Source organism: Haemorhous mexicanus, chromosome 5 (assembly GCF_027477595.1).
Source record: "Haemorhous mexicanus isolate bHaeMex1 chromosome 5, bHaeMex1.pri, whole genome shotgun sequence".
NCBI lineage: Eukaryota > Metazoa > Chordata > Aves > Passeriformes > Fringillidae > Haemorhous > Haemorhous mexicanus.
The window spans coordinates 23,041,297-23,066,560 of record NC_082345.1 but is presented as its reverse complement, the minus strand read 5'-3'; the positions used below and the strand labels follow the sequence as shown (position 1 = coordinate 23,066,560).

Sequence of the window (25,264 nt, the reverse complement as noted above, 5' to 3'; positions counted from 1 at the left end):
GCTGGAGAAAAACACTTACATAAAGGTTCATATGATTTTTTTTCCTTCCTTAATTATATAAAGAATGATTTCAAAATGAAATTATGCTGCAAACTGCTGCTGAAGCATCACTGTGTGGTAGGTCTCTGCTGACACATGAAAGAACAACTCACTCACACTCCAAATAATGCTTAAGAAGTTAAAGCAAATACATTCATAAGAACTAACTAAGAGATTTAAGCTGCCATTTTTGTCTATTTAGTGGGATTGTTGTCAAATGAAATTGCATGAATCATTTTCCTCACACAGTGTGAGTGATCTGTAATGCAGTCACAATGTTAGCTGCAAGAAATGGCTGACAGTTTGGAGCTTGTATGACTGCAAACATTGATATGGGCAGAGCACTGCCCCACATCAGGTCTGTTGCATCCATGTGTTCCTGTGATGTATCTATCAGGTTAACCTTTCAAAAATAGTCTTTCCACCTGCTTTCATGTGAAAGCTGGATTTTGCACTAATAACAAAAACCACTCTGGAGGGCAATTTCTTACACCAGTTCTGTCTAAACATCAATGATTCTGACCATTAACTGGTTCCTTAAATGTGTTTTTTTACAGTTGTTGTGTCTCCACAGGACTGATTTCCATGATGCTGAGAGGAGTTGCTCACGGTGCAAAAGACACATTCACTCTTCTGTTGACAAGATCTCCGAGCTGTAACCCGGGACTGAAGTTTTCATCAGCATGGCCTGATGTAGCAAACAGAAGCTTCCTAATACATTCCAATTACACAACTGATACCAAGTCAAGACAGGAAAATAAAAAAACCCTTGAGAATCTCTACAGTTTGTCAGTTGACATCACAAAGATACGCAGACTGAAGGAATGGGTCCTTCTCCAGGATGTAGCCTATGTTAAAGAAATTGCTGGTATCTTACAGGAAATGGGAGCAGATGAGACCACTGTAGCCAACATTATAGAATGTTGCCCCGAGGCAATTCTCCACACCCCCGCAGAGATAAACTCTCAAAGAGCTTTATGGCAATTAGTATGCCAGAATGAAAAACAGCTGATTAAATTAATAGAGCAATTTCCAGAGTCTTTCTTTACTACTGAGTATCAGCAGAACCAGAAGGCAAACATAATGCTCTTTCAAGAGATGGGGCTTAAGAATAATATAATCACCAGGTTCTTGACAAGTGCGCCCAATATTTTCTATAACCCTGTTGAGAAAAACAAAAATGTGATAGAAACATTACAAAGAAATTATTTACATTTAGGGGGCTCTGAAGCAAATATGAAGATCTGGATACTGAAGCTATTGAGCCAAAATCCATTTATTTTATTAAATACTTCCACTGCAATCCAGGAGAACTTGGAATTTCTCCAAAAGAATTATTTCACTGACCAGGAACTTCTACAGCTGCTGTCTAAACTTAAAGGCTTCATTTTTCAACTTAATTCTACCACTATGCAGAAGAGTATGCTTTTCTCCAAAAACATCTTCAAGTGCAGTGATCAAGAACTAAAACAACTAGTGCTGAAATGCCCAGCCCTTCTCTACTATTCTGTTCCAGTTTTGGAAGAAAGACTTGAAGGACTACTGAAGGAAGGAATTTCTATAGCACAGATAAAAGAGACACCAATGGTGCTGGAATTGACAACACAAATCGTTCAGTACCGAATTAAAAAGCTCTCTGCATTAGGATATGATATAAAGAGTGGAAATCTAGAAAGCTTGAATGGTACTAAAAAAGATTTTGAAGTCACTTATGGTAAGATACAATCAAAGAAGGAGAGACCAATTTTTAATCCTGTTGCTCCTCTACACATTGAAGATTAATTTGAATGCTGTACTTCAAGTTATGCAAAAGCAAATTTAAAGGCAAGTTGATTCTTTGAGATGGAGCAAAAGCAATCTCAATCAAGACTGTAGTTTACACTGTACTTTGTTCAGGAGGGGGTCTTAGGTACAACTTCATTATACAATCATTGTATAAAGTGTTGTAATACTTTGAAATATCATCATAGAAGTTACTGTTATGATAAAGGTTGCCTTTTTCTAAGAGTACCTCACATATAACTCTTTCTCACCTGACAGGGCATTAACTGCCTTAGATTTTCAGCTCTGTAACTGCACAGTCTAGCCTGCGGTAGTGATGAGCACAATTTTTATCTGAGGAAGACAACAGGAGGATTATTTTTCCAGTGGTGTTCATCAGTCGGCTGGTTCGCTGTCTTCAGGAAATGCCCTTGGAGTTCTTTTCCTTATTGCTGAAGTAGCTCTAGCTCATGTATCCTGACCTGCAACAGACTCAATTTGTTGGACAGCAAAGCTCTGTCCTGAGAACAGGGGCTGGACACAATATTTTTTTACTAATTGAGACCCTAGTGTCTTTGTGTACAAACCATAATGCAAAGAAACTACAAGAGGATAATGTTTATATTTCTGAGACTTCAAAATTTACTTATTTTTTCAAATGGTGTGGGAGAGGAAGAAATACATTTATTGCTATTCTATAGTTCCTAATCTCTTCTAGGAAGGTTTGGCAACAAGAAAGATGAGGGAAAGACTCAAGTCTCAAATGATGGTACGAGAAAAGAGAAAGTCATGCTTTTCTATTAGATGCAACAAAACTCTAGTCTGTAAACCACTGGGATTAAACATGACTACCAGATTTGTGAACAGCTGCAACAGTTTCTAAATATATGGGTGACACTGCTTCTAAGATAACACCATATGACAATTGGCAACAAGTGCTGGCTTTCAAAATAGTAACTATCAAACAGCGTTTAAGTTCTCAGGCGATTTGATTTCTTCTCACTTATGGGCTGTGAATGATAATATAAAACAGTAGCATCACTGACAATCATCTCAATAGGATTAGGATTAGTGATTTTATTTCACAGACTTTCCTAAGTAGCTATTCCAAGTTCCCTTCTGACGGTGGAATAAAAGCTGGCTGCACACCACCCTCATTCCAGGCATTCTTCAAGGTCATTTTTAACACACATTTTGGCAGCAAGTCCAGGCCTCCGTTTCTTAAAATGTGGTTTGTAATTGCTGAAGAAAGCTGGTATTGAATTACTGGTCCAGAGGGTGGGCTGCAAGTTGATTTTTTTATAGTCTGACACGTTATCTGCTGTGCACTGGGGAGGGGCTGGGAGCACCTGGTATGAGCAGTGCAAAGATCCCAACAGCTGAAGGTCTTACACTGAGCACTCTGCAGGCAAATGCAGGTGTGACAGGCGTTTCTGGGGGTAAATGTCACTCCTGCAGGAGCGTGTGCGACACTGGCAGGAATTCAAGAAGGGCACGTATCACAGCATGAAAAAAGTCAGGCTGTGGTACCAGGTTATGTCTGTGTAGACTCTTTCAAAACTCATTGTTTTTTAAGAGGCAACTGGGAAGACAGCTGTATTAAAAATTCACAGGAACTTGCCTTTGTCACTTTCTGACTGTCTTTCCCTGCTCAGCCATTAAGGAGACCACAATTTTATCTGAATTTAAAAGCCTCCTTTCCCCTCAGACACAAAGGGGCATTTCAGCTCTCCAAAGCTCTTCTAACACAACCTGTAACTGAGCCAGAGACCTAATTGGTAGCTTAGGAGGAAAAGGAAACCAAGACATACAACAGTGTTTTCCCTGAATATTTAGTTCTAGCATTTCTATAGGTACCTGTTTTTACCAAGTTCTTGAAACAGCTTATTCCCATCACTTAAATTATTTCCCGTGGCAACAGAACAGGAAAAGGATGTATTTCCTTAACTAAGTCACAGCCTGAGTAACCACAAACTCATTTTGCGTTCTGAATGTTTCAATTTCTTTTCCCCTTTCAAAATAAAAGCAATAGCAGAAATGCTCTCCTTCTCTACTACCAGATGAAAATTCAGTCAATCCTTCATTCTTAACTCTATCCTGGGACCTGTTTCTCTCTTCTTCACAGGATTCATTTACAATAAAACCTCAGGAAAATTTCCAGTCACCAAAACACTGTATTGCTGAAATCCTCATCTTTTGTTACTCACAGTGACTGTGGACCAGCTTATGAGTAAGCCTTTCACTATCTAGAGAGCAGTCAGGTGTACAAGCTGCCTTCATAAACATTTCCCCTTTTGGAACAGGGACTGGGAAAAGCAAAGTGAAACAAAGCTACCAGAAAAACAATCCCAAGACAAAAGAACAACCTCAGTCCCCCAGATGATTTCAGTTCCATATTCCATTCAGCTCACTATGATCTTAAAACTGGATATTCCCAAGCATCATTGACCAGGGGAAAAGAAAATTACTGCAAAGGATTTTGTGCTGTGTCTGTGCATAGCTTACACACAGAAGTTTAAGCTTTTGTGAAGAGCTGGTTGGTGCTAAGTAGACACAAACAGAAGACACTCTGGAGCATGGTACTATGGGAAGATTCATACCTAAGTATGCCTTTCTCCACAAAACTAAGGAAGCTTTCAAATGTCTGAAACAGCAACAATTTAATGTTTCACAGGTGCCAGGACAGAATTGGAACAAGTTTTTAAGATGAAGCAAGTTTCATAAGTGAATGGAAAACACACAGGATACAGGACGAAGCTCTTTGAAAACTAAACCCATATGCCATGTAAAATTTTTGGTTTACAAAACTCAAAATAATAGCTACAGGATATGTTAAGAACAAAACATAATGGAGTGTTGGCAACTCCTTACATACCTAACATTGCTTATCTCCAACCACGCTTGTTTTGCTGCAAGTTTCATAGTTTAAAATAAAGAATTTAATTTAAAAACGGGTATGACCAGTTCAACATTCCCATTTACTGAAAAACTATTAGGAAGAGTTTGGTTGAGTGTCACAAATTATCACTGTGCTCCAAAAAGGTGACTCCTAAAGAGTTCAGTGGCAGCACTTGGGGGATATTGCTACACTTGAAATTGCAGGGCAGCAAACCATACTAAATTATATGCTGCAGCAAAATTGCCTCTGATATCCAGGCTAGCTCATATCTAGAGCTAACTGGTACCTCTAAACAACACTATATTCTATGCAATTTGCTTTTGTCTATAAAAAAATAGTTAAAGTCTTCCATTTGTTGCATCAACTTACCTCATTACACCCTTGCAGGAGATCAGAACCAAGCAGCTGGTGTATCTAACAGAAGGAGCAGATGTCATTTCTTGGGTTTTTGCTCTCCCCACCACCCCAAGTTCCATGCTTACAAGTATCATGCTTTTAACCTATATGATTTCTGATATAAAGTTGTTACAGAGTGCAGTTGAAGTACCAATGGCTCAGAGAGACTGGGTGACTACAATACCATAATTGAGACAAGGTGCACTTTCAACACCTGTGAACAGAGGAATAAGTTTGACAAGTGATATGTTTTGAGGTTTTTTTCATTTTTAAAAAGTCCCCCCCCCCCATATAACCACCTAGTGCAACCACAGCCACTGAAAAAGTAAGCGTACAAGTTCTCCATAGAAACAAAAGTTTTTAGAAAATACTGCATACACACCATGAACAGATGCCTCCCATGGGCTTCCAAAGAGATTACTTATTTTCAAAATCAGTACAAATAAAAGATCATAAATGGTTTCTATTTCAAGGCAACCTCACACTGTGTCATTACAAGTGCATTTTGCCTCACACGCTGCAGAGGATATACAGGTGTTCCCATTTGAAGTGTTAGCATTTGGAATCTGTCAGTATACAAATTACTTGAATCATGTTGCCTTTTTTTTTTTTAAGGCCTCATCTACTGTTTTTGGTTTGTTTAAAATAAAAATATTGCATTTTACTCAAAAATCAAGGTGAAAAGTACAAGAAATGTAGTGAAAATTTCCTGGCATTTGCTTAAACAGAGCAAAAAAAGCTAACCTGGTGTATCACGGAGTTGAGAGAACGGCTTTGCTGGTTCTTCAGTGGTTTCCAGCTACACAAGAATTCCTAGCAAGTTAGACAGCTGTGCTAGATGACCACAAACATCAACCCATTTTCCACAGGCTGTCATTTTTTCTAGTGTCTATAAGTTTATTAGAAGCAAGTTCTCACTTGCAGGAGATAGATGCATATTATTAAATACACCTGAGATGAAGCAATCACGCTTTCAGTAAAAACTGAGAAAGTTTCAGATATCAGGATTTATAAAGAGCCTAAAGCTCATTCTGTAAACTGCACTGAAATGACAGGACAATTCTTTACACAGCTTCACCTAGTAAAGAGATTTTCTTCTAATAAGGCATTAAGTTAGTTTACTCTTAATTATCCTTTCTACCACATTTGTTAAACTTTTTCACTTCTATCTCCTGTTCTCATTTCCAAATTCTGCACACCTCCAGTCTCTTTGCTCCAGTCTTCACTGGCAGAATGCAGTCAGGGAAGTTTACAGGCTGCCTGAAAGTACAGGTTCAGAACCAAGACTGGGTACATCCAACAGTGCTTTCACACAGCTGAAGGATACTTAGCAGGAGGATGTGGAAACCACTGAGAACAATAATTGTCATCTTGTTTTATCAATGGCATCACAGAGACTACCAGGTTTCTACATTCACATTTTAGTCCAAAACTGCAGAAGATGTACAGCAAGTGACTATTCAAATATGTATTATTCCTCCAGATATACTCACTCCTATAGTTATCAAGTGTAACCTTTCACCAGATACAAAGCTTCAATCTAGGCTCTAATAAATCCTCATACACTGTGCTAGCCAAGCTTCTTCTGTCCTTTTCAGATGAAATTGAGTTACTTGCACAACTCATTAGAAGATAAAGTGTCTAAGACACATGGCTTCTCATGGTCCCAATCTTAGCAGATTTTAATGCCACTGATGCAATATTCTGGAGAACTGAGTATGTCTCAGTTTTGGTTTTAGTCAGACTTGTCCTTTTTCTTTCCTGTTAAAGGCACTTTACTTGCAACAGCAGATCCTACAGCTGTAACGCCTCCAGCTACAGCAGAAACACTTCCTTTGACTAGACCTACTCCCACGGAAGGCACAGATGTGACTGCTGTTTTGGTAATTTCCAAGCTCTTCCCTCCAATCCAAGCAACACCTCCAATCGTGGCACCAACAGCTCCCCTTGTGACACTGAAGAGGCCACCAGTCACACGAGAAAGCATGCCAGCCTGCTGCTGCGGATGGTCTTTGAGTGACCCTAAGGGAAAAAACAACACGCAAATCAATCTCAGCACCAAGATTTAAGCATTTTCAAAAAAGAGTTACTCAAAAGTATTTCCTTTTCTAGCCTAACAGCCATTGCACACAGTCTTATCTTGCAGGCTGCTTTTCTTGGATGCTCATACACCTAGTTCCAAATAACAAACAACAGGGAAACCAAGAAAAGTGCAAGTGGAACCACAGTGGGCAGAACTAGGGAATAAACAGACATGAAATCAAGAGGTGAGGGAGTCAAGAGCAGAAATAACATGCTTGGAGGAGGACAACTACTCTAAGAGGCAGCAGGAAAGAAAAAAACAACTCTAGATGCACAGGAGACCTCTGTCCAGCCCTCCCAACACATTGACTTTCCACTACAACACGCCTTAGGAGAACCAGCAGAGTAGGTCTGTCCCCAGCACCCTCACTGTCCACAACTTGCATCCAGAGCACAAATTCCAAGAGTCATGTCCCAGCACTCATCTGCTACAAGATGAAAATTTGGGTGAGCAACTTTCCATGCACTGCCAATACATTTGTGATAATGCCAGGACTGACTTAGGACTCAGAATTCATTAAAAAAATGTAAAGGTCAGAGTTCCTATGTGCATGCCTGGAATAACTCAAGCAAAAGATGCCACCTAAATGAGAGAATTTTCTGCAAGTTGACAAAAATGGAAAAGAAGGATACAGAACAGTGGAGCCCAAAGAAGTTGAAAATACTGAAAGTCCTTCCTGCTCACACTAGTCTCTTAATTAAGAAATTGATATAGATTATAGAAAGGGTAATGGAAACTGAAAACATAAATGACAGCCTTTTACTTAAAGCCATGTAATACTCTTGCTGGTTCATTCTAGGCCAGCAGCTTTCAACATGGACATCTCTAGCAAAAATGCATTGCCAACACAAACACACAGATCAGACTTTCAACTGACACACAGAAAGTCTTTAAAGCATCACACTCAGAAGGAAGTATGCAGAGTCTGCCATAAAATCCAATGTCTAGGGTTTATTCACTAGAGGATTCTTGTGACCAGACTAATAGATTTTGTAACAAATTTGTTCAGAAACTGTTTTACTTCCACTTAACTGGTTCACTATCATCAGGGTAAAATAGACATAAAGTTTCATCCCAGTGAATTTTAAGAGCTGATTTCACTGAATCAGAACTGATGTAAGCAAGACATGATCCATCATAACTAACTTTAAAAATAATAAGAAAAACAAACAAAGGTAGTCTTTATGTATTTATCTTTACCTTACTTCAGGTAGCCAGTCCGCTGACACCTACTCTATTTCACAGGTGTAAATACAGAATGTGATGGTGTATAAGTAACTTCTGGTAATGGCTGGCACATTCCATTTCCATTCTATTTGCACTGTCTGTGAGCTCTAGCAAACACCCAGCACTGCCAAGTTTTATTGCCAGTTGATTTCTGTTGTAGGACACACATCCCTGGTCTCCTTTTTTCTAAAGAGTATGTTTCCAAAGAGTACCAGATCATGTCTAAATCTAAGGATACTGGCTCAGTCATCAGCCTTGTGCTGATAACATTAAGATTGTGGGCTGATCACCACATGGGCCCTTGTCACCGACATGTTCTATAAAAAATCCTTTCCTTAGGATTTTTCCCTCCTGAGAAGCTGAGAGGCCTCAAGAACAAAATGTAAGCAATTCTTATCTGCTGCTGTGGAATGCAACAGGTGGATCTGTGATTGGTCTCATCTGGTTGTTTCTAATTAATGGCCAATCACAGATCGCCTGTCCAGACTGTATTGGTCAGAGACAAGCCTTTGTTATTCATTCCTTTTCTATTCTTAGCTAAGCCTTCTGATGAAATCCTTTCTTCTATTCTTTTAGTATAGTTTTTAACATAATATATATCATAAAATAATAAACCAAGCCTTCTGAACATAGAGTCAACTTTCTCGTCTCTTCCCTCATCCTAAGACCCCTGTGAACAGTGTCACAGGCCCTCCATTAAGAGTTGGGCTTGATGCTCCTTGTGGGTGCTTTCCAACTCAGAATATTCTGTGATTTATGGAGCACTGAGAAAATGACACAAGTTCCCTATCCAGGAGTTGGCTCTACCAGGCCATCTTGCAGCCAGCTTCCCACTGAAAGGAATCCAAGAATGAACAAGAGTTTGAATGAACTTAGGTTGCAAAGGCTCACGCCACTCGCAAGGCAGAAAATATCGCATTAGAATACACTACTCATAAAAAGCAGGAGCACAAAAGCTTCTACACATTCTTTAAAGCCTTTGGGCACCAAGCTTGTTGACCGTGATTTGAACAAACCACAACTATTTCTATCTTTAGGAAAAACTGCAAATTGGTTTTGGAATTGAGCCTTTCCTCTAAGGAGTATTTTGGCAGCCTGTTCAGGGAGATGATTTTGCCAGCATTGAACTGGTATCCTTCCATCCACATCTGGCCATCTTTCTATGATGGTGTGAGTGTATCACATATAAGGCCTTGCACAACATTCAAAATGGGGCTGTTTTCCAAAGGTATTCCAATATTTTAACTAAACTCATAAGGCTTGAAGAGTGCACGTGAATCGGAACTAAAAGGAAAAATCCTTTTCAAGGATGGAGTTTACGTTACTATGAGCAGTGCTTCATTCTACTCCCTCTAACTACACTAACTTCATCTATTTAGACTTCATCTTCAAACTAGATATTGTCATACTAAAAGAAAATGTGCAGAAGAAAATAAGTCTTAGCTGCTCACAGATTTTAAATAAAACTTTGGAATAACCAGTGATGATCAAATTCTGCTGTTATGCTCTGAATCTGGAAAACCTAGTGAATATTCTAGGAAGATAAAAAATGCCCGCTTGTTTCACTGCTCTACTCAATAAAGAATTGGTTCTAGTTTTCAGACTACTGTTCACTTTCTATACATGATGTTTAACATGTATCAAACACAATTAAACCTTTAAGGCAAAAAAGCCCCTAACAACTAAGCAAGCAAAACCCAGCCTTAAAAGTCAGACTTGACTTTGACTACATTAGGGCGTAGTTTCCAATCAGGCATTTGCTATTGGAAATGCTTCTGGGATCTTAACACCAAATGCACAAGATTTTTTGTCCTCACACCATGCTACTATAACAAGTATAACAGAGCTGAAGAATTACTGTGCCATGAAAACCTATTTTTCCCTTTCCTCTCATCTTCTTCTACTCGTGTTTCTTGCCTAAAAGTTGTTAGGACTGAAGTCGAGTAGCTGACTCTATTCTTTTCTGCTACAGTTAGTGGATAATACTGTTGTTCAAATGAAGTAAATTGTTCAGTTATACAACATTTAAAAGCTGAGGTGAAAAAAAAGCCCAGACCAACAAACAGAACTTTAAAGGGCCATTATAAAGTGAAGAGCAATGAACCGAGAAGAATCATGACTCACCGACCTCTACATCCAAACATTTGGTTTTAAAGCAAGAGCAGGCAGAACACACATAAGAACATGGTTTTTACATGCCAAGAATGGCTTTTGATCTAGTATATTTCCAGTCACATTTTGCAAACAGGACTCTGCTCAATCCTGCCAGTCCGCAGCTTAGAAGAAACTCTGCTCGTTTGCAACTGCATTTCCTCTGCAGATCTAATAACCAGTTTAATATTCAGTTGGTTCAGGAGACCACAATGTCACTGCATTAACAAAGTCAAGTGCGTGCTTGATTTTATGAAACCAAGAGACTGTGAACAGTTGGAACCACTGTTAATTGTATGATGGAAAACAGTCCCCAGAAGCAGTAATGAAGTTCTATATATTTTTTTAATGCATCTTGAAAAAGTCACATGCACTATGAATACAGCAACATATCCAAAAAATGAAGCTGGGCTCTTTATGTCTCCCATAATGAATAGCAGAAATAAATGCCCGTTAGATCAATTCATACCTCTACAAGCTAATACACAAATTAAGTCCTTCAGTAACTGCCCATCTTCTCTATAATTTATAGGTACAGTTGTTTACTCAGTTATATTCAGTGGCCTTTTTGTAATCATGATAATGCAGAAGTGAACAATAATCCAGGCCCATCTCATCCCAGGGCTGGTTTGTTTGCTGTTATGTAAAAGAAAGTTGAAGTGTTCAGCTTGCAGATCCACTTTTAGAGAGAACTGATTAATTTACTTAATTTCATGAAAACTAATACATACCTTCTGGTGGTTCATCATGAACGTTAGATGGGACTTCCTGTTGAGTTTTGTCCGTTTGATTCATTATTGCCTAAAAAAAGAAATTCACATGTGCTATTCATCTTTTCTGGCAAAGCATAAATGAAATCCATTAATCCAAAACTGAAGTAGATTAAGTTCCACAAAGAGAACTTCTTTTTCATTATTAGACAAGCTAGCAGGTCCTGTCAAATTGCTCCTATTTTTATTATCAGGCTGCTTTTGCATTCTTCAACCAGTCTCAATACTTATAAAAGCAGCTCTCCACCACATCAACAGGCTTGGTGAGAGCTGCCACACCACACCCAGAGCATCTCAAAAAGCAATCAGGAAGACAACAAGTAGGAAAACAAAACAGCTACTGCCATACAAGAGCTTATGTTTAAGTACTGAGAAAAAAAAACCTAGTGATCATAGAGGTGATGGCCACTAGAGAAACAAGAACAGCATGCCTGTGAGACCTGCTAGTACTTGGAAAGCTGTTTAAAAACACCAAGTTCTTGCAGCATAATTTGAACAAATGCCATGAAAACAAGATGGAAGAACAGCAACAGAAACAACACAATTTATCTTGCCATGGAACTGCATAAATGGTGTGGTGATAGAAGCAGACCTAAACCGTTTTAACTGTTTCCCTCTATATTCAGGGAAAGATTTCTTTACATTAGAAGCTGTTTCCTAGAGCAGTTCTAGAGCAGCGGTCCCTGACAGGGGAAGCATAAGAGAAACCTCAATCAGCAGCTCTGCCTATAGAATTTTTTCTCTGGAAGGGAAGAAAGTAATAACCAGTCCAGGTTTCCTTCCTGCTTTCTTCCCCCACCAAAACATGCCTTGATATTAAGTCCTGCCTCCTTCCCTGAGTCCTCCTGCTAATCTTGGTTTCCCTCCTCAGCAAGCATCAAGGTCCGAGAAAGGAAAAACAAGTTGCATTACACCAGTCAGCATGCTTCTCTTTGCCAGTGACCTCTTAGTTCCCTTCCCTCTGCACAAGTCTTTAAATAATTTAATTTCTTCCCAGAGTCAACAAGCACCACAAAAATAATTCCTGCTTCTCTTGCTGTGCCCAGATCTCTTTGTACATGCTCTAGGTGAGACAGCAGTGGCTGGGATCTGAAGAAGGAATGTGGAGACAGAAGCAGGTGGGAAGACTCATCTTGAAAACAAGAGCTAAAACCCTCACAGTATTATTATGAAGTTAAAACATCACACTAAAAACTGGCACCCACATACTAAATCATAGACCTTTGGATGAGAAGCAAGCCTAAATTGATTATTAAAGAGTCCTCCCAATCAGCACTAAGGGTATCAGTTCAGGGCTCAGAAAACACAAGAAGCTGAACAGGAAAGCAAGCAAAAATACCTACTACCAGGATGGCCAGTTTGATAGAAATGCTGAACAAGTGCCACTCAAAAGCTAGAGATGCAAACATGTCAGCTAAGAAATAGGAAAGGATCATATGATCTCCCAAGCTGAGAAGAAACCACAAGGAGCACTGAAGTCCAACTCCTGGCCCTGCACAGGACAGCCCCAAGAATCACACCATGTACCTGAGAGCATTGTCCAAACACTTCTTCAGATCTGTCAGGCTTGTGCTGTGACCACTTCCCTGGAGAGCTGTTCCAGTACTCAACCACACTCTGGGGGAGCCTTTTCCTAATATCCACCCTAAACTTCCCTTAAACAGCTTTATGCCATTCCCTTGGGTCCTGTCACTGAGGGACAAGATCAATGTCTGCCCCTCTGCTTCCACTCATGAGGAAGTTGTAGAGTAACAACACATCAAGATGGAACTAAACACATGAGGGCTAAAAGACAATTTTAAAATGTATCTATTATAGAACTCTTTGTTATTTTATTTAATCACAAGATGAAGAAAATTAAAAAAAAGAAAAAAAAAAAAACAAAACCTGACCAATCACAGGGAGCAACTGAGGACAATCAGGTTCTGAGAAAAGATGCAAGCTGAAAGAAATACAATATTCATCCTCACTATGTGAAGTTCCATGTAGGTTTGTTGCTTTTTTCCAACTTGAAATAATATAAAGCACTGTAAGAAAGGGTAGACAGAAGAAACTAACAGGCCTGAGATTATTCAATCAAAATATCTGTATCAAGATGAAGCAGCTATGCTCCTAATTAATGTCTGGCCATTTCGGTCATGAAGATGATTACTCTACCACAAATGTGGAAGGAGCTTAACCACTGCCTTAGGGAAAGTCTTAAAAAGAGTAAAATAGAAGTCAGAACCTAGCAAGTCTTAGTTCAAACAAAGGAACAAAAAATGATCAAAAAATTATCAAAGTTTAAAAGCAGACTTGAGACAAATTAGTAAAGCCAGAGGTAAATTATTTTTTATGAAGAACTACCTCCATGAATTTATTTGCATCTAGACAGCATGTAACTCCTAAAAGAACACCAGATGAAATTGCCTGTTTGAGCTTCCAAAATGTTTCTGTCAACAATCCCACATAAGAGATTCAGAAAAGTTATTTAATCTTAAGAGGACAGAGAAAACACTGTCAGGGATTATCAACAGGTTTAGAGGGGAGTTGAAGTAAGTTACCAGTTTCAGACATAGGTAGAACACTAGAAACTGTCACAAGACTTCATACAAGGTTTAGTATTTTCTGCTATTAAGAATGTACTGAACACAGCAACACTAACAGCAGATACAGCCCAGATGAAGCCCCTAGAATCTGTTTTACATGACACAATACCAGTATTTAATTAAAATAAGATTTGTCCAATAGGAAGAGTTGGAGTAAGACTGGCAGACAAGTCAGGTAAGGTAAGAGCTTTCAAAACTCTCCACCGTCTGGTTTAGACTGTCAGATTTGGTTTCAGTTCCTGCAAAGCTAAATGAGCAAAGCAATGTATTGGTAGGGGAATTTCACAGCAGAGTTTCTAGTCTAGTTCAAAAATACAGTAGAAAAAAAAATAGCAGCACATATAAAATCACAGCACTATATACAAAAAGCGGTTCAGATTAGGCATTCCTTCCCATTACTTTCCTACAACCTCAAGGTCACATAATTATTGATCCCAAGCTTTTCCTTAAAAGTTATATAGAAATGCTTCACTCACTTGCATCTAGACAGATCCCAGTGGTCTTTCTCAAGGCACTGGCAACCTGCTGCTATCAGGCCCCAGAAATCAACAGAGAACTACGCGCACCTGAGAGCAGCAGCTAAGGCAAGTAAGTCACTGTTGGTAGTACTGAATTTGTTCTACACAGAAGAGAGCCTTCAAGGGTTTGCAGATCAGACAGTTGAAAACAACTGTTTGATGGGTGGTTCTACAGGTGTCTGGAAGTACTCCCGGGATGCTAGGTTGCGTGGTTGGACTGGATGATCTTGAAAATCTCTTCCAACCTTGATGATTCTATGATGCTGCAAGAGATGTGCCCAACCAGCCTGTACTAGGTTTTACTCACAGTTCTATGATATTAGGGCAAGTGAAAACAGAACCACATCACTATCACAAAAGTCTCACAGCCTGACCCAAAACATCACTTGGCACACAAGATCTTGCAAAGCACAATTCACGTCATTTTGTTTTTCTGTAGAAACTCTCCAGGAAATCCCAGAATCAAAACCAAGTTCCAGCAAAGGACTTCTACAGAAAATTTTCAAATATCTATGTTACGGTTTGCATTATGTATCCTTGTATCCAATTTAATACCTCAGGAGACTTGAAAGGCTCTGAAAAGTGATGCAAAAATCCTGTGTACTAAACACAGTGCAGCATATCTAGTGAACAGGATATGCACAGGAGCATGTTTTAAACCTAGCTCCCTTCCAGAGACTTAAGATGAGTATTTTTATTGACTGGAGGTCAAAGGCTTGGAATAACCACTTGGTGGTAGATTACTTCATCCAGTCTTCAGAGCAAAAGGGCAGGAATACAACTTTTTTCTTCAAAAACTGGAGATAGAAAAACAGAAACCACTCACTACACTTTACATAATACCATGGAGGTAAAAACACTCAATGCCTCCTTTGTCTATTAAGATCTAGGCTTGCATGTCCTGCTTTGCATGAAAAAGTCCCCCAAGCTTTCCCCTGAAAATGCGCCCCCCACAAAGAAGAGAAAGCAAAGTTCACGAGACCCAACAGAGATTACAACTCAGCTGCAACCAAAGGCAGTGACCTAGAGATGCAAGTGTAAGACTTTTGTGCAGAGATAAGTCATTCAGACCTGCTATAGGTTAAGGAACTTTGGAAACTTGGAAGCTCCCAATTCAAAGTCCCCACTATGCACTGAATCATTAGTTATAACAATTACCAGTACTGCAGACATACGCAACAAGGCAAAGATTTATCAGAAACCTGAACTCTGGAACTCTTCTCGTAAGTCTTCAGAATCTCCTTCAAAGTACACGAAGACTGGCCGAAGAAAAAGGGAAGAAGAAAGCAAGCAAAGAGATCTTTCTTCTGCATTTTCACCCTGTGATGCCAAATTCACTTGTGTCACTGCAGAAAAGCCTCCAGCTTCATTTAACATGTTCACTGAATTATGACATGGAATGAGACAGGATCTCCATGATCTCCAGAAAAACTCATAGGGACATTCACAAAGCAGAAATCCATCATATCATTGGCACACTCCAGTTTCCTTCTTCATCTGTGTTTTCTCATGTCAAGAAGTGGAAGCAAACCCAGATCTTAAAAGAGGGATAAATGTAAACTACTTCTTGGGTTTTTTTCCCTGTGTGCTAATGAAGATGCTGTCTACTGTCTATTGATTCAGGAGATATGGGACAACCTCTCATCTTTCTTAACAATATATTAAAATAAATTGTAGCCTTCATACAAAAAAAAAAAATTTAAAAAAATACAGATGGAAGTCACTCAACTGATTTGAAAAGAAACACACTTCCATATTGTCAGAATATGAAATACATAGAAAGCTTAAATGTTTTACACTGTGGCTATAAAAAAAAATTAGAGAAATTTTTTAGAAGAAGGTTTTTAATTCAAGAGCTATTTGTAACATTAACAGTGTTTAAGATCCTGAATGAAAGTGCTAAGAAGCTCTAGAAGTAATGGCATAGCCACACATACATTCACATCAAAACTGACTGAAATAAAACTCACCAAATATATTCCTTTGTGAAGATTTCTAGTTAGTTGTTTCCACAAAAGTATTCTGCATACACCTATAAGAAAGGCAGAACGTTAATGACATCTTATGGAACAGTGACTGTCACATATCTGTCATGGGTGTACAGTAGGAATCAGGAATATAAATCCCCACAGTATGGAAGAAGCACACTTGGTATGGCCTTAAGATGCCACATTTTTAGAGATTTGTCACCAAGACACCAATTCCTTCTGGGCAATGAAGATATTTTTACTTGCTCCATGTGCTTCCACGAGGATTGCTATGAGGCACAATGATCCATGTTAAGACACAAATGCTCCTTAATGAGGACTGCAAGCTTTGTGTGAAGTTTCACCCTTCTATTGAGAAGTAAGCTCTAACCATTACAGAGGTGTGCAGCTTCCCGAGTTTCAGTGGATGCCCTTGGTGTCTTTCTGACTTTAGAGACAAAAAGCCTTCTGTCTCAGCACAGCAAACCTGGCCCAAGCAGCAGCCAGTGAAAACTGGCTTGTTTCGATGCCACTACTCAGATATTTGTGGGTAGCAATGAAACGACCCAAGGATGGGGCCAATTTCGGCTGGCAGCTTAATGCTGCTCCAGACGACTGCAGCAGCAGCCAGTGCTGGATCTTCCACCTGACAGAGCAGCAAACAAACCCATTGCCCTGTCTTGTTCCACCACAAAAGAAATTATCTTCCTTCTGGCTACCAGGTGTGCAGGTAGAAAGCCTGGCTGCAGAGCTGATGGAAAACAAACAACCCTTGCCACATGAACAGCTCTTCTTTACCTCTTTCAGCAGCTGAAGCAGATTTCTAAATGAACCTGATGTATTTCATGTACATGGAAAAAAATATATTTTTAGGTATGATAGTTTAAAAATTACATTTTTGGAAGAGCAACAGTCTCTACTCTCCAAATTAAACAAGGAAATAATCACAAAGCCAAAAAAGGTAATCCCACCTATGGCTGCTCTTCAGGGTACAGCTCCAAGCTGCACAAGCAACCCCTCACTATCAGCTTCACTGCCTTGGATGGAAATGTCTGTTTCTGTCTGTACTGCAAGGGAAAGAGCTGACTGAGCTTCTGCAAGAAGAGTCAGTGCTAACAGCACTAAAGTACAAAAACAAATCCAGGCATGTAGAAAGCATGCAGGTAAAAACTAAGAGCACAGCTAGTATTTCAAGAAGCTTCAGTTTAAAACTCAAGTTTCAAAATTCAGACTTATGTACAAAGCAAGACTGGCTTGGAAGCAAGCGTGCTATATAAAAGAGACTGCATTTTCAAGCAAAGACCACAAGAAGCTGATCAGAAGTTTCCAGGTGTGAGCCATGACTTACTTCTAAGCCTATAGCAGGATGGGCTACAAATTCATCCAAAAGAAGTTGCTGTAAGTAATGTACATAACAGGGTCACAGTATGCAGGGAACTGAACACAGCAGGGAAGGTAATGTAACATATCTGTATTAAAAACCAAACACACACCATGATTAAAAGCAAAAGAGAGGTATAATATCTCCTGGAAAAAAAAAAACCTTAGCTCTGCCCAGGATATTACTATATCATATCTACCCTGGATGAAGAATGCACCATTTCTCCATCACTGTCAACCAAAATATAGATCAGGGTCCAGAAGAGGCTCTATGGAACACCCGATGTTGGCAATCAAGTTTTCTCTGATGCAATGATTTACAAGATATAAAATCAAGGCATGAACCAGAATTCCCCTTTTCTAGATCTCCAAAACGGGCTCCTAAGAAGTATATGGTAAATTTCAGTAAGGTGCATGGCACAGCTTCAGAAAGACCATGAAAACTCCGTTTTACTAGTTTTGTCATCCTCTGCCTCCTCCTAGCACAGTTTTCAGAAGAACCTTCCCCACTTCTTTTAACACTTTCCTAAAGCCTGAGCTCCAGATCAGTCCTGGATCTCCTTTTCCAGAAGGCCCTCAAAGACAAAACTGGACTGTGCCTAACAGCCAGCGGTAAAGCAGCTTCTGAACTCCCTTGCTACCTCTGCTAATGAAATAGTCTTTTCCCTAGCATCTACCACCTGTTTGTTGGCTCCTACCTGACATTTAGACCTGGTCACTTGCTGGACAAGGGCCACTTTTCAGTTTGCATTTGTGCAGCACTGTCCATTTCTACATTGAGGAGGCACTACTAACTTTTCTGAATATTTAACCACAGTTTAACAGAAAGCTTTACATGATATGCTGGATAATATTTACTGAGCAGTCTTAAAACTGATGTGCATACAAACCAGTACCTACATATTAAATAAAAAGCAATCTTGTATGTACCCCTCCAGTTATACAGGGGCATCCTGCCTGAAGCAACACAGTGGACACACTGAAACAAGCTACATGTACTTGATATATACATTCCTTATGAAGGGACATCCTGATTCAGAGTTCTCATTTTCATCCAATTCAATGAGCAGAAGGAAGCCTTTAATTGCATCCACAGAGGCTGTATCTGCAGTTCATACAATGCCCAGAACCAGGCATACAGCTAAATCAACTTGCCTTGATCTTCAGGCCACACCACATAAACGCCTAGGCTAGGTGAATGTGGAAACCTAAGCCAGTCCCAAACAGTTCAAAAAAACCTCTTCATATGCTACTTCATCAAGCTGGACTTGAGAGACATGGATGAAACAAAGAGCACGTTACTACAGCAAACATCTGAACACTGCAAAGTTTAAAAAGAAGAAAAACCGAAAGAAAGCTTCTACCAGGTCGGAAAAATTCTCGAGGGAGAACAAGACCATCCAGGAGCCAGGCCGAGGCGAGCACGGGTCCCTCCGCTGCCCTCCCTCCCAGGTGGGGGGACCGCTCCTCCATGGGCTCCCGGCCCAAACAGGGTAGTGGCGGCAGGGCAGAGCAGCCCCCCTCCCCTCGGTCCCGCACCCGAGGAGCCGCCCTCCCTTACCCTCGGGCGGCCGAAGTCCCGCAGTCCCCGCCGCATCCTCCCTCCTACAGCTACCTGAGTGCCCACCGGAGCTGCGGAGGCGGCCCGGCAGCGACCCCCGCCCAAGACCCCGGCCGGGCCGGCGCGGGCACTGCCGGCATCTCGGCGCAGGCCGGCGGCACTGACGTGGCAGCCAAGGCCGCGGCAGAGCCGCTACGCCCGGCCCGGCCCTCCCGCCCCGCGGAGCCGCCGCAGGAAGCACAAAGGCGGCAGGGCTGTGCCCGCGCTGGGGGCAGGAGACGGCGGCTCCGCATCCCTGATCCGTCTCTCCCGCCAGCGGCTCCGCCGGGGCGCGCCGGGTGCTTCCCGCCTCCTCCCCTGGAAGTTCCCCTTCATTCGCGAAGAGACAGAGAGGGCGCTCCCGGGATGCCCGGCTGGCGGTGGGCCGGGGGCTACCGGCCTCTCATCCCTCCATCCCTCGCTCGCTCCCTCACTCACCGCACGGCACTCACGGCTCACTCGGCCCGCCTGCGCTCCGCTCAGACTTTACTCCTCCGCCCGTCCCCGCTGCCGACGTGGCGCCCGCCGCCGCCCGCCCTGCCGGCGCCCGCAGACCCCGCCCCAGCGCCCGGCGCGGCCCCTCGGCGGCCGGGGGGCGCCGCCGCTCCCGCCCCCTGCCCGCCCCGGGGGTGCCGGGACCCGCCGGCCCCCGCCTCCTCCTGCGCCGCCGGCCGTGCCCTCCCTCTAAGGGGCCGTGCCCCCCAAGAGCCTGCGTCGGCCCGGCTCGACTCCCATGGACGCCACGGGCTCTGGGGCACCTTCTTGCCCCGGGGCCGGGCACCGAGATGGAGGAAGATGCCGGGTAGGGGCAGAGCTGAGGAGGGAAGGGGTGCCGGCGTTGCTGTAGCTGACCGAGATGCTTCGGGGTGCAGGAGATAGGCTTTTGGGGCTCCGTTGGGCTGGGGAGCATCTCGGCCGAGCGGTCCTGGTGAAGAGATGACCCTCTTCACGGGCACCCTGCCCGTCCTGTTGGCACAACCGGGAGGCTGCAGAAGTCCGACACGGAGCTGTACCCAGTCCAGTGCCAGCGGCATCTTGGGGAGCCACGACAGTAATCCTAAGGATCCAGGTTTATATTAAGCAATATTTACATTGCACCCTTCATCCCAGCTACTATTTGAGTCAGCTGAACTTCTCACATGGCACCTGTAGAGAATAAATTTGTGGTAATCATGGTTTAAGGGCATGGCATTGTAGGTAACTGCACCAATGCGGATAGCTGGAGAAAGATGGGTTTTCTCATGCTCACCCCCTTCTTTGGGACCACTCCATGTACATCTCTAAGGATCCCTGGGGATGAACAGTGACTTTCAAGTTTGCTAGACAAGGAAATGCCAGATGGCCAAGGGAGAGAGGAAAGTCACAGGTACTTTGAGTTTAGAAACAGAACTGCTTTCAGCAGCACAGGAATACTAAATACCTTCTTGAATGCTTTACGAGTTTAGAAAAGTTACATAGACAAACTACTACCTCTGCTTCCTCCTTCATTTGTGTGTCAATGTGATCTATCAGAGCAATGCTGCATGGGCTCAGAGGGGTTTGCTGATCACAGGGACTTGGCATTCCTGACCCACTTAACGAATAACATACGTGTTCTCTGTTTTGGATCTGAAGCATCAAAGTGGGAGAATCCCAGTGAAAAACTGAGGGTGGTGTCTGGTAGGGAGCACACCATGGGTTCTATCAGGATATGGAAAACACACAGAGTGTACGGCTCAGTCGTGTTTTTTGGAAATAATACTACACAGACACACAGGAATTCTACTCTGGAATCTTGATTTCTGTCTGGGAGCCTGCAACTCTCTGAGCTCAGTGTTTGCAGAGAGTGTTAGTGTTTACCTGCCTGGTTCTAACAGATGACACCTGCAACTGTTGACATCTTTTCCGTCTTTGAGATAAGGATATTTTCTTATAGCTGCTATTCATCCCTCGCTCTAAGGCCCAGCTGTACACAGTACTTTCTATACATGTGATGCCCTGCTTCATATGCAAGGCCTGAAGCTTCTCATGGCAGCAGAAAGAGTTGCTGTTTGAGTATTTTTTTTTGCAGTAGAGGTAATCACCCATAAACTTTACAGCACAAGGCATCGAATAATATTTTGCCTGCTAGTAACTGAAAATGAAAGGCATCACAGGGATTAACATCTCTTCTTTTCAAGCACTGGAAGACAGGGTAGCACAGGACTTGGTTCAGTCAAATGTTTTGCTGAGCCAACAGAAAGAGCCACCTTCCTCTACACAGCCACAGCTACAGAGAGAAGAGCCTCACTGACAGGCATAATAACTGAAATAACTTCAGGCTGACATCTCTGCAGATGACAGAAAACAAATGAGCAGCGTGCCTGTTACTTTGCTAAGCCAACGTTGAAGCTGAGGGAAAGGTTTTGGTTACAGAGGTGTTGGCATTGTAACTATTTTTGGACTCATTTAATATTTCATTTTTAAACAGGCTCAAAAAATGGTATGTTGGTATATTCAGAAAAGACTTCTTAAGTATTATTGAATCTTTCTGAGAAATAAATAACATGCTTTCACTGAAAATAGCATGTAATTACCTTCTTAACAATTTTAAAATGGAAAAATTAGAACATTCTATCTTCCCCTATGGAGGAGTGGTTCCTTCATTTAGATTATAGGTTTTTACATTTTGTCTGTGAATGCGCTATGATTATAGATGCAGAAAATAATTGAAGGAAGGTCAAAATACATACATTTTGTATTCTTTTGTGAGGAATGTGGTTGCTTCTGCTGCAGTAGCTGTGGGGAACTACAGCCAGAGTTGGAGTTTTACCGTGTTGGATTTTATATAGATCTAAGAAAGAGCCCTAAAAGTCCTTCTCTCTCAGTACAGAACTTAATTTAAAATGTGATTAGTGTCTCCTGAATTCCTCAGCCTTGCAGCTCCATTTTCCTGTTGTTGGTAGCTGTTATGAAAAGGCAGAGCTGCGGGGACTGTGTCTGGTACATGTCTGGTGAAGTCTGTAGGCATATGGCTGACAACTAACTCCAGCTGGACTGTTTGCTCAGCAGCAGGCCTGAATGGGAAAGGCAACAGGAAAGCTTGTGAGATGTGCTGTTATATTTGATCCATTTCTAAAGATTCTGAAGTGGAGCAGCCAAAGCCAGAGATAGACCTTACTGGATGCCATGTCCTAACTTGTATGCCATGGATGTCAACACCTCTCCATTGCAGATCCATGCTGGTGGTGTAACAGAGAGGGATTAGGCAAGGACTTTTGCAAATTCCAAATATAAATCTACCATGGAGCTTAAAAATGTGCTCCCTGAGTAGATAACCTAGGTTAAAAGTGTGCTGGAAGGAAGGAGGGAGGTTATATCTGATATTTGTTAGTGAGGCTGTTGGCTGATTTACTACTGACAAAACCAGGCAGGGATGAAAGAGTAGCATACCCCACTCAAACATATATAATGTCTTCATTGCATTTGAAGAGATGTGCTTAGTTAAGCATGATGCCTCACCTGCAGATGCATCTTGTCTCATAGGAAACTGTCTGCTAGTTCTGGGTGACCATAGCATGCAAGGGAAGAAACTCGGAGAAGTGAGTTAGTTGCACACTATTTTTGGCTGAGGGGTCAGGCAGTAAGAGAGATCAAACATTCTGCTGAAGTACCCCAACACTGCCAGCTACCAACAAAAAAGCTAGAGTATCCTCCTTCCTTTTTGTAATAGAGTTATACTAATACAAATTGTGAATAAAAAAATAACAGATTTTAAGTCCTGGGCCCTTAAGTGTTTGGAGGTATCTTTTTGTTTAGCTGTGCACACACAAGTTCAAGACATTATCACGTTATAATTACATATTTTAAAAAATTATCAAGAAGCATGGTTTGGTGATTGTAGTCAACTCATTACTGAGCCATTAGGAAACTGGTTCCAGCAGCAGAACTATTATTGAGTTGGTTTCAAGTAGTGTGTGTGCATTGTGATTACTTGGTGCTCTGCCTCAATTTAATTAAATTTTTAAATTTACATTGTGCTGTTCAGCTGTGTGTTGCACTAGTGTTTATAAAAATGAATATGTTTAATTATCCTCATTTTATAGGTCAGGCCATGGTGTCATTTTGGGGTCAAGGGACAAGACTGAAGCCACCCACCCCCTGAAACAGTCTGGATCTGTTGCTCAACCTGCAGGGTGGCATTTTTTCCATACGACTGAGAAAATGATTGGGTGGACTCTGACAAACCCTGAACAAACAATTACAATAATATTATTTAGTAGAACTACAGTACCTGGTTTGATGTATTCATTGAGATTTGCAGAGATCACAAAAAATGCTTCATATCTGTAGAAGTGCAGTGGCCAATTAAAAAATTTACCTTTGACAAGAAAATTATCAAAGTAATTGAAGTGGTTTCTCAGAGCTTTAAAGAAAAAGGAAAGATAATCACATAATAAGAAACACTATTGTTTCTTCTGTCACACTGTCTTCATACTATCAGCAATTATTTGATGTTCTAATCTTGTAAGCCTTATGAATATAAGCAGTCATGAGTAGCATGAGCAAAGTTTGCTGAAACAAATGAGCCTGGAAAGGTCAGATCCCTGCCTTGAATAAATAGGTACAAATTACAGAATTACTGTTTAATCTCCTAGGTGTGGCGTGCAGCATAGAAGTACAGCAACTCTTTTGCTGGGTTTTTACTAATTTTTAAATAAAATGTCCTTCTTGCTGTTTCCCAACTGTGTGCTCTTCTTGCTAATGTGTTTTCATAAGCTTTTTTGCTCTGTTTTATGCAGGTGGAAGGTTGAGTGAGTTATGAGTTGGGTGTATGTTCACCCACTTTCATAGCATAACCTCCAAAGAAAATAGTTGGCATGGGAACCTTCCCCAAGAGGTTGACATTTAAAATAACACGCTGTGCTTAGCATGAAGTCACTCCTCAGGTTTATCTCTACCATGCCTCCATTTTTGTTATGAAATGAAACATTATCAGATTTACAGATCTACACAGCAAGAAGTCCTTCCATGTTTTTGAGGTTACAAACAAAGCAAAGATAAAACCCAGGCATGTGAAGGCACTGAGCAGTTCTTTCCTTGCTTTTCTCTCCCAGGAGGTCTCTGCAGAGCTGAGTGGATGCCTTCCACTCATTTAATTAGACATTCAACTCCCTGCTCTGCTTCCTTGTTCTTTGCAGTGGACTGATGAAACACATAAGCATTTGGAAAATCAGGAGGAACCTCCACACTTTGTTACAGCTATTTAATTATCGGGTTAGAGATAAGCAATTGCTTTCAGGTACTCTCAGTACCTTTCAGAGATGGCAGCATAAGAATAAACCACTCCATGATGTCTTAAGTTCCAGTAAATGGTCTGATCACTGCCAGCTCCTAATCAGGAGAGCCAACAGCTTGCCACTGGCCTCAAGTTGGGCATATCACAGTAATGGCATACCAGAGACTCTTCTTGCTGTTACTGTGTTTATTCCTACAAATGAAAAGACAAATACAAAACAGAGAATTGTAAAACAGGTGTGGGAACACTCATAAGAACTACCTTCAAGTTTATTTTGAAGTACAAGTCACCTACTTCAAATACAAAGTAAGATCCTATTCATACTGCTAAGGAGTGAATACTTGATAACACGGCTTTCTAATGCTGTGCCTGATCTCTGCCTGACCACGCCATACTGACAGTTGGTGTATTGAATGGATGAAAGGTACATTCAAAAGTAAAGGAAGCCATGTGATGTCACAAACCCCAGACTCAAGCCTCTGAACTTCATCAAACACAATCCCATACACAACTAGATCTAGATTCTGCACAATAGTTTTGAACCCTTCCTCTCTATGTGGAGTATAGTTTTCTTCTTTCTCCTCATTTTCCAAATCAAACCCTATATTCCTTTAATTCTTTTTCCTAT

At 41.3% G+C, this 25,264-nt stretch overlaps 2 protein-coding genes and 1 long non-coding RNA gene across 7 annotated transcripts; 2 read left to right on the top strand and 1 right to left on the bottom strand.

Annotated features, from left to right (window-relative positions):
* The first annotated feature begins 616 nt into the window (after nt 1-616).
* Nucleotides 617-2,769, top strand: MTERF2 (mitochondrial transcription termination factor 2). The gene has a single exon (XM_059846266.1). It carries the CDS (start codon nt 625-627, stop codon nt 1,819-1,821), a length of 1,197 nt encoding a protein of 398 aa, XP_059702249.1. The 5' UTR covers nt 617-624; the 3' UTR covers nt 1,822-2,769.
* A 1,672-nt stretch (nt 2,770-4,441) lies between these two features.
* TMEM263 (transmembrane protein 263) lies at nt 4,442-20,372 on the bottom strand. 5 transcript variants are annotated; one of them, XM_059846267.1, is made up of 4 exons: nt 20,232-20,372; nt 16,403-16,464; nt 11,288-11,357; nt 4,442-7,117 (listed from the first exon to the last, which is right to left on the bottom strand). In XM_059846267.1, the coding sequence occupies exons 1-4, from the start codon at nt 20,287-20,289 to the stop codon at nt 6,831-6,833; spliced, it is 477 nt and encodes a 158-aa protein (XP_059702250.1). In that variant the 5' UTR covers nt 20,290-20,372; the 3' UTR covers nt 4,442-6,830. The 5 variants fall into 5 exon arrangements, with proteins under 5 accessions (XP_059702250.1, XP_059702252.1, XP_059702255.1 ...); XM_059846269.1 differs by lacking the exon at nt 20,232-20,372 and adding an exon at nt 19,818-19,942; XM_059846272.1 differs by lacking the exon at nt 20,232-20,372 and adding an exon at nt 19,341-19,478.
* On the top strand, nt 20,310-24,082 carry LOC132327253 (uncharacterized). Its single transcript, XR_009486498.1, has 2 exons — nt 20,310-20,448; nt 23,444-24,082. It is a non-coding gene; the product is annotated as an uncharacterized LOC132327253 (long non-coding RNA).
* Nucleotides 24,083-25,264: the final 1,182 nt, after the last annotated feature.

Coding starts and splice junctions, on each gene's coding strand:
- MTERF2 (XM_059846266.1), top strand. CDS start 625: ATGATGCTGAGAGGAGTTGCTCACGGTGCAAAAGACACATTCACTCTT.
- TMEM263 (XM_059846267.1), bottom strand. CDS start 20,289: ATGCTCCCCAGCCCAACGGAGCCCCAAAAGCCTATCTCCTGCACCCCG. Junction 11,358..16,402: donor TTCACAAAGGAATATATTTG/GTGAGTTTTATT, acceptor TTCTTTTTTTAG/GCAATAATGAATCAAACGGA. Junction 7,118..11,287: donor TCATGATGAACCACCAGAAG/GTATGTATTAGT, acceptor TTTTTCCCTTAG/GGTCACTCAAAGACCATCCG.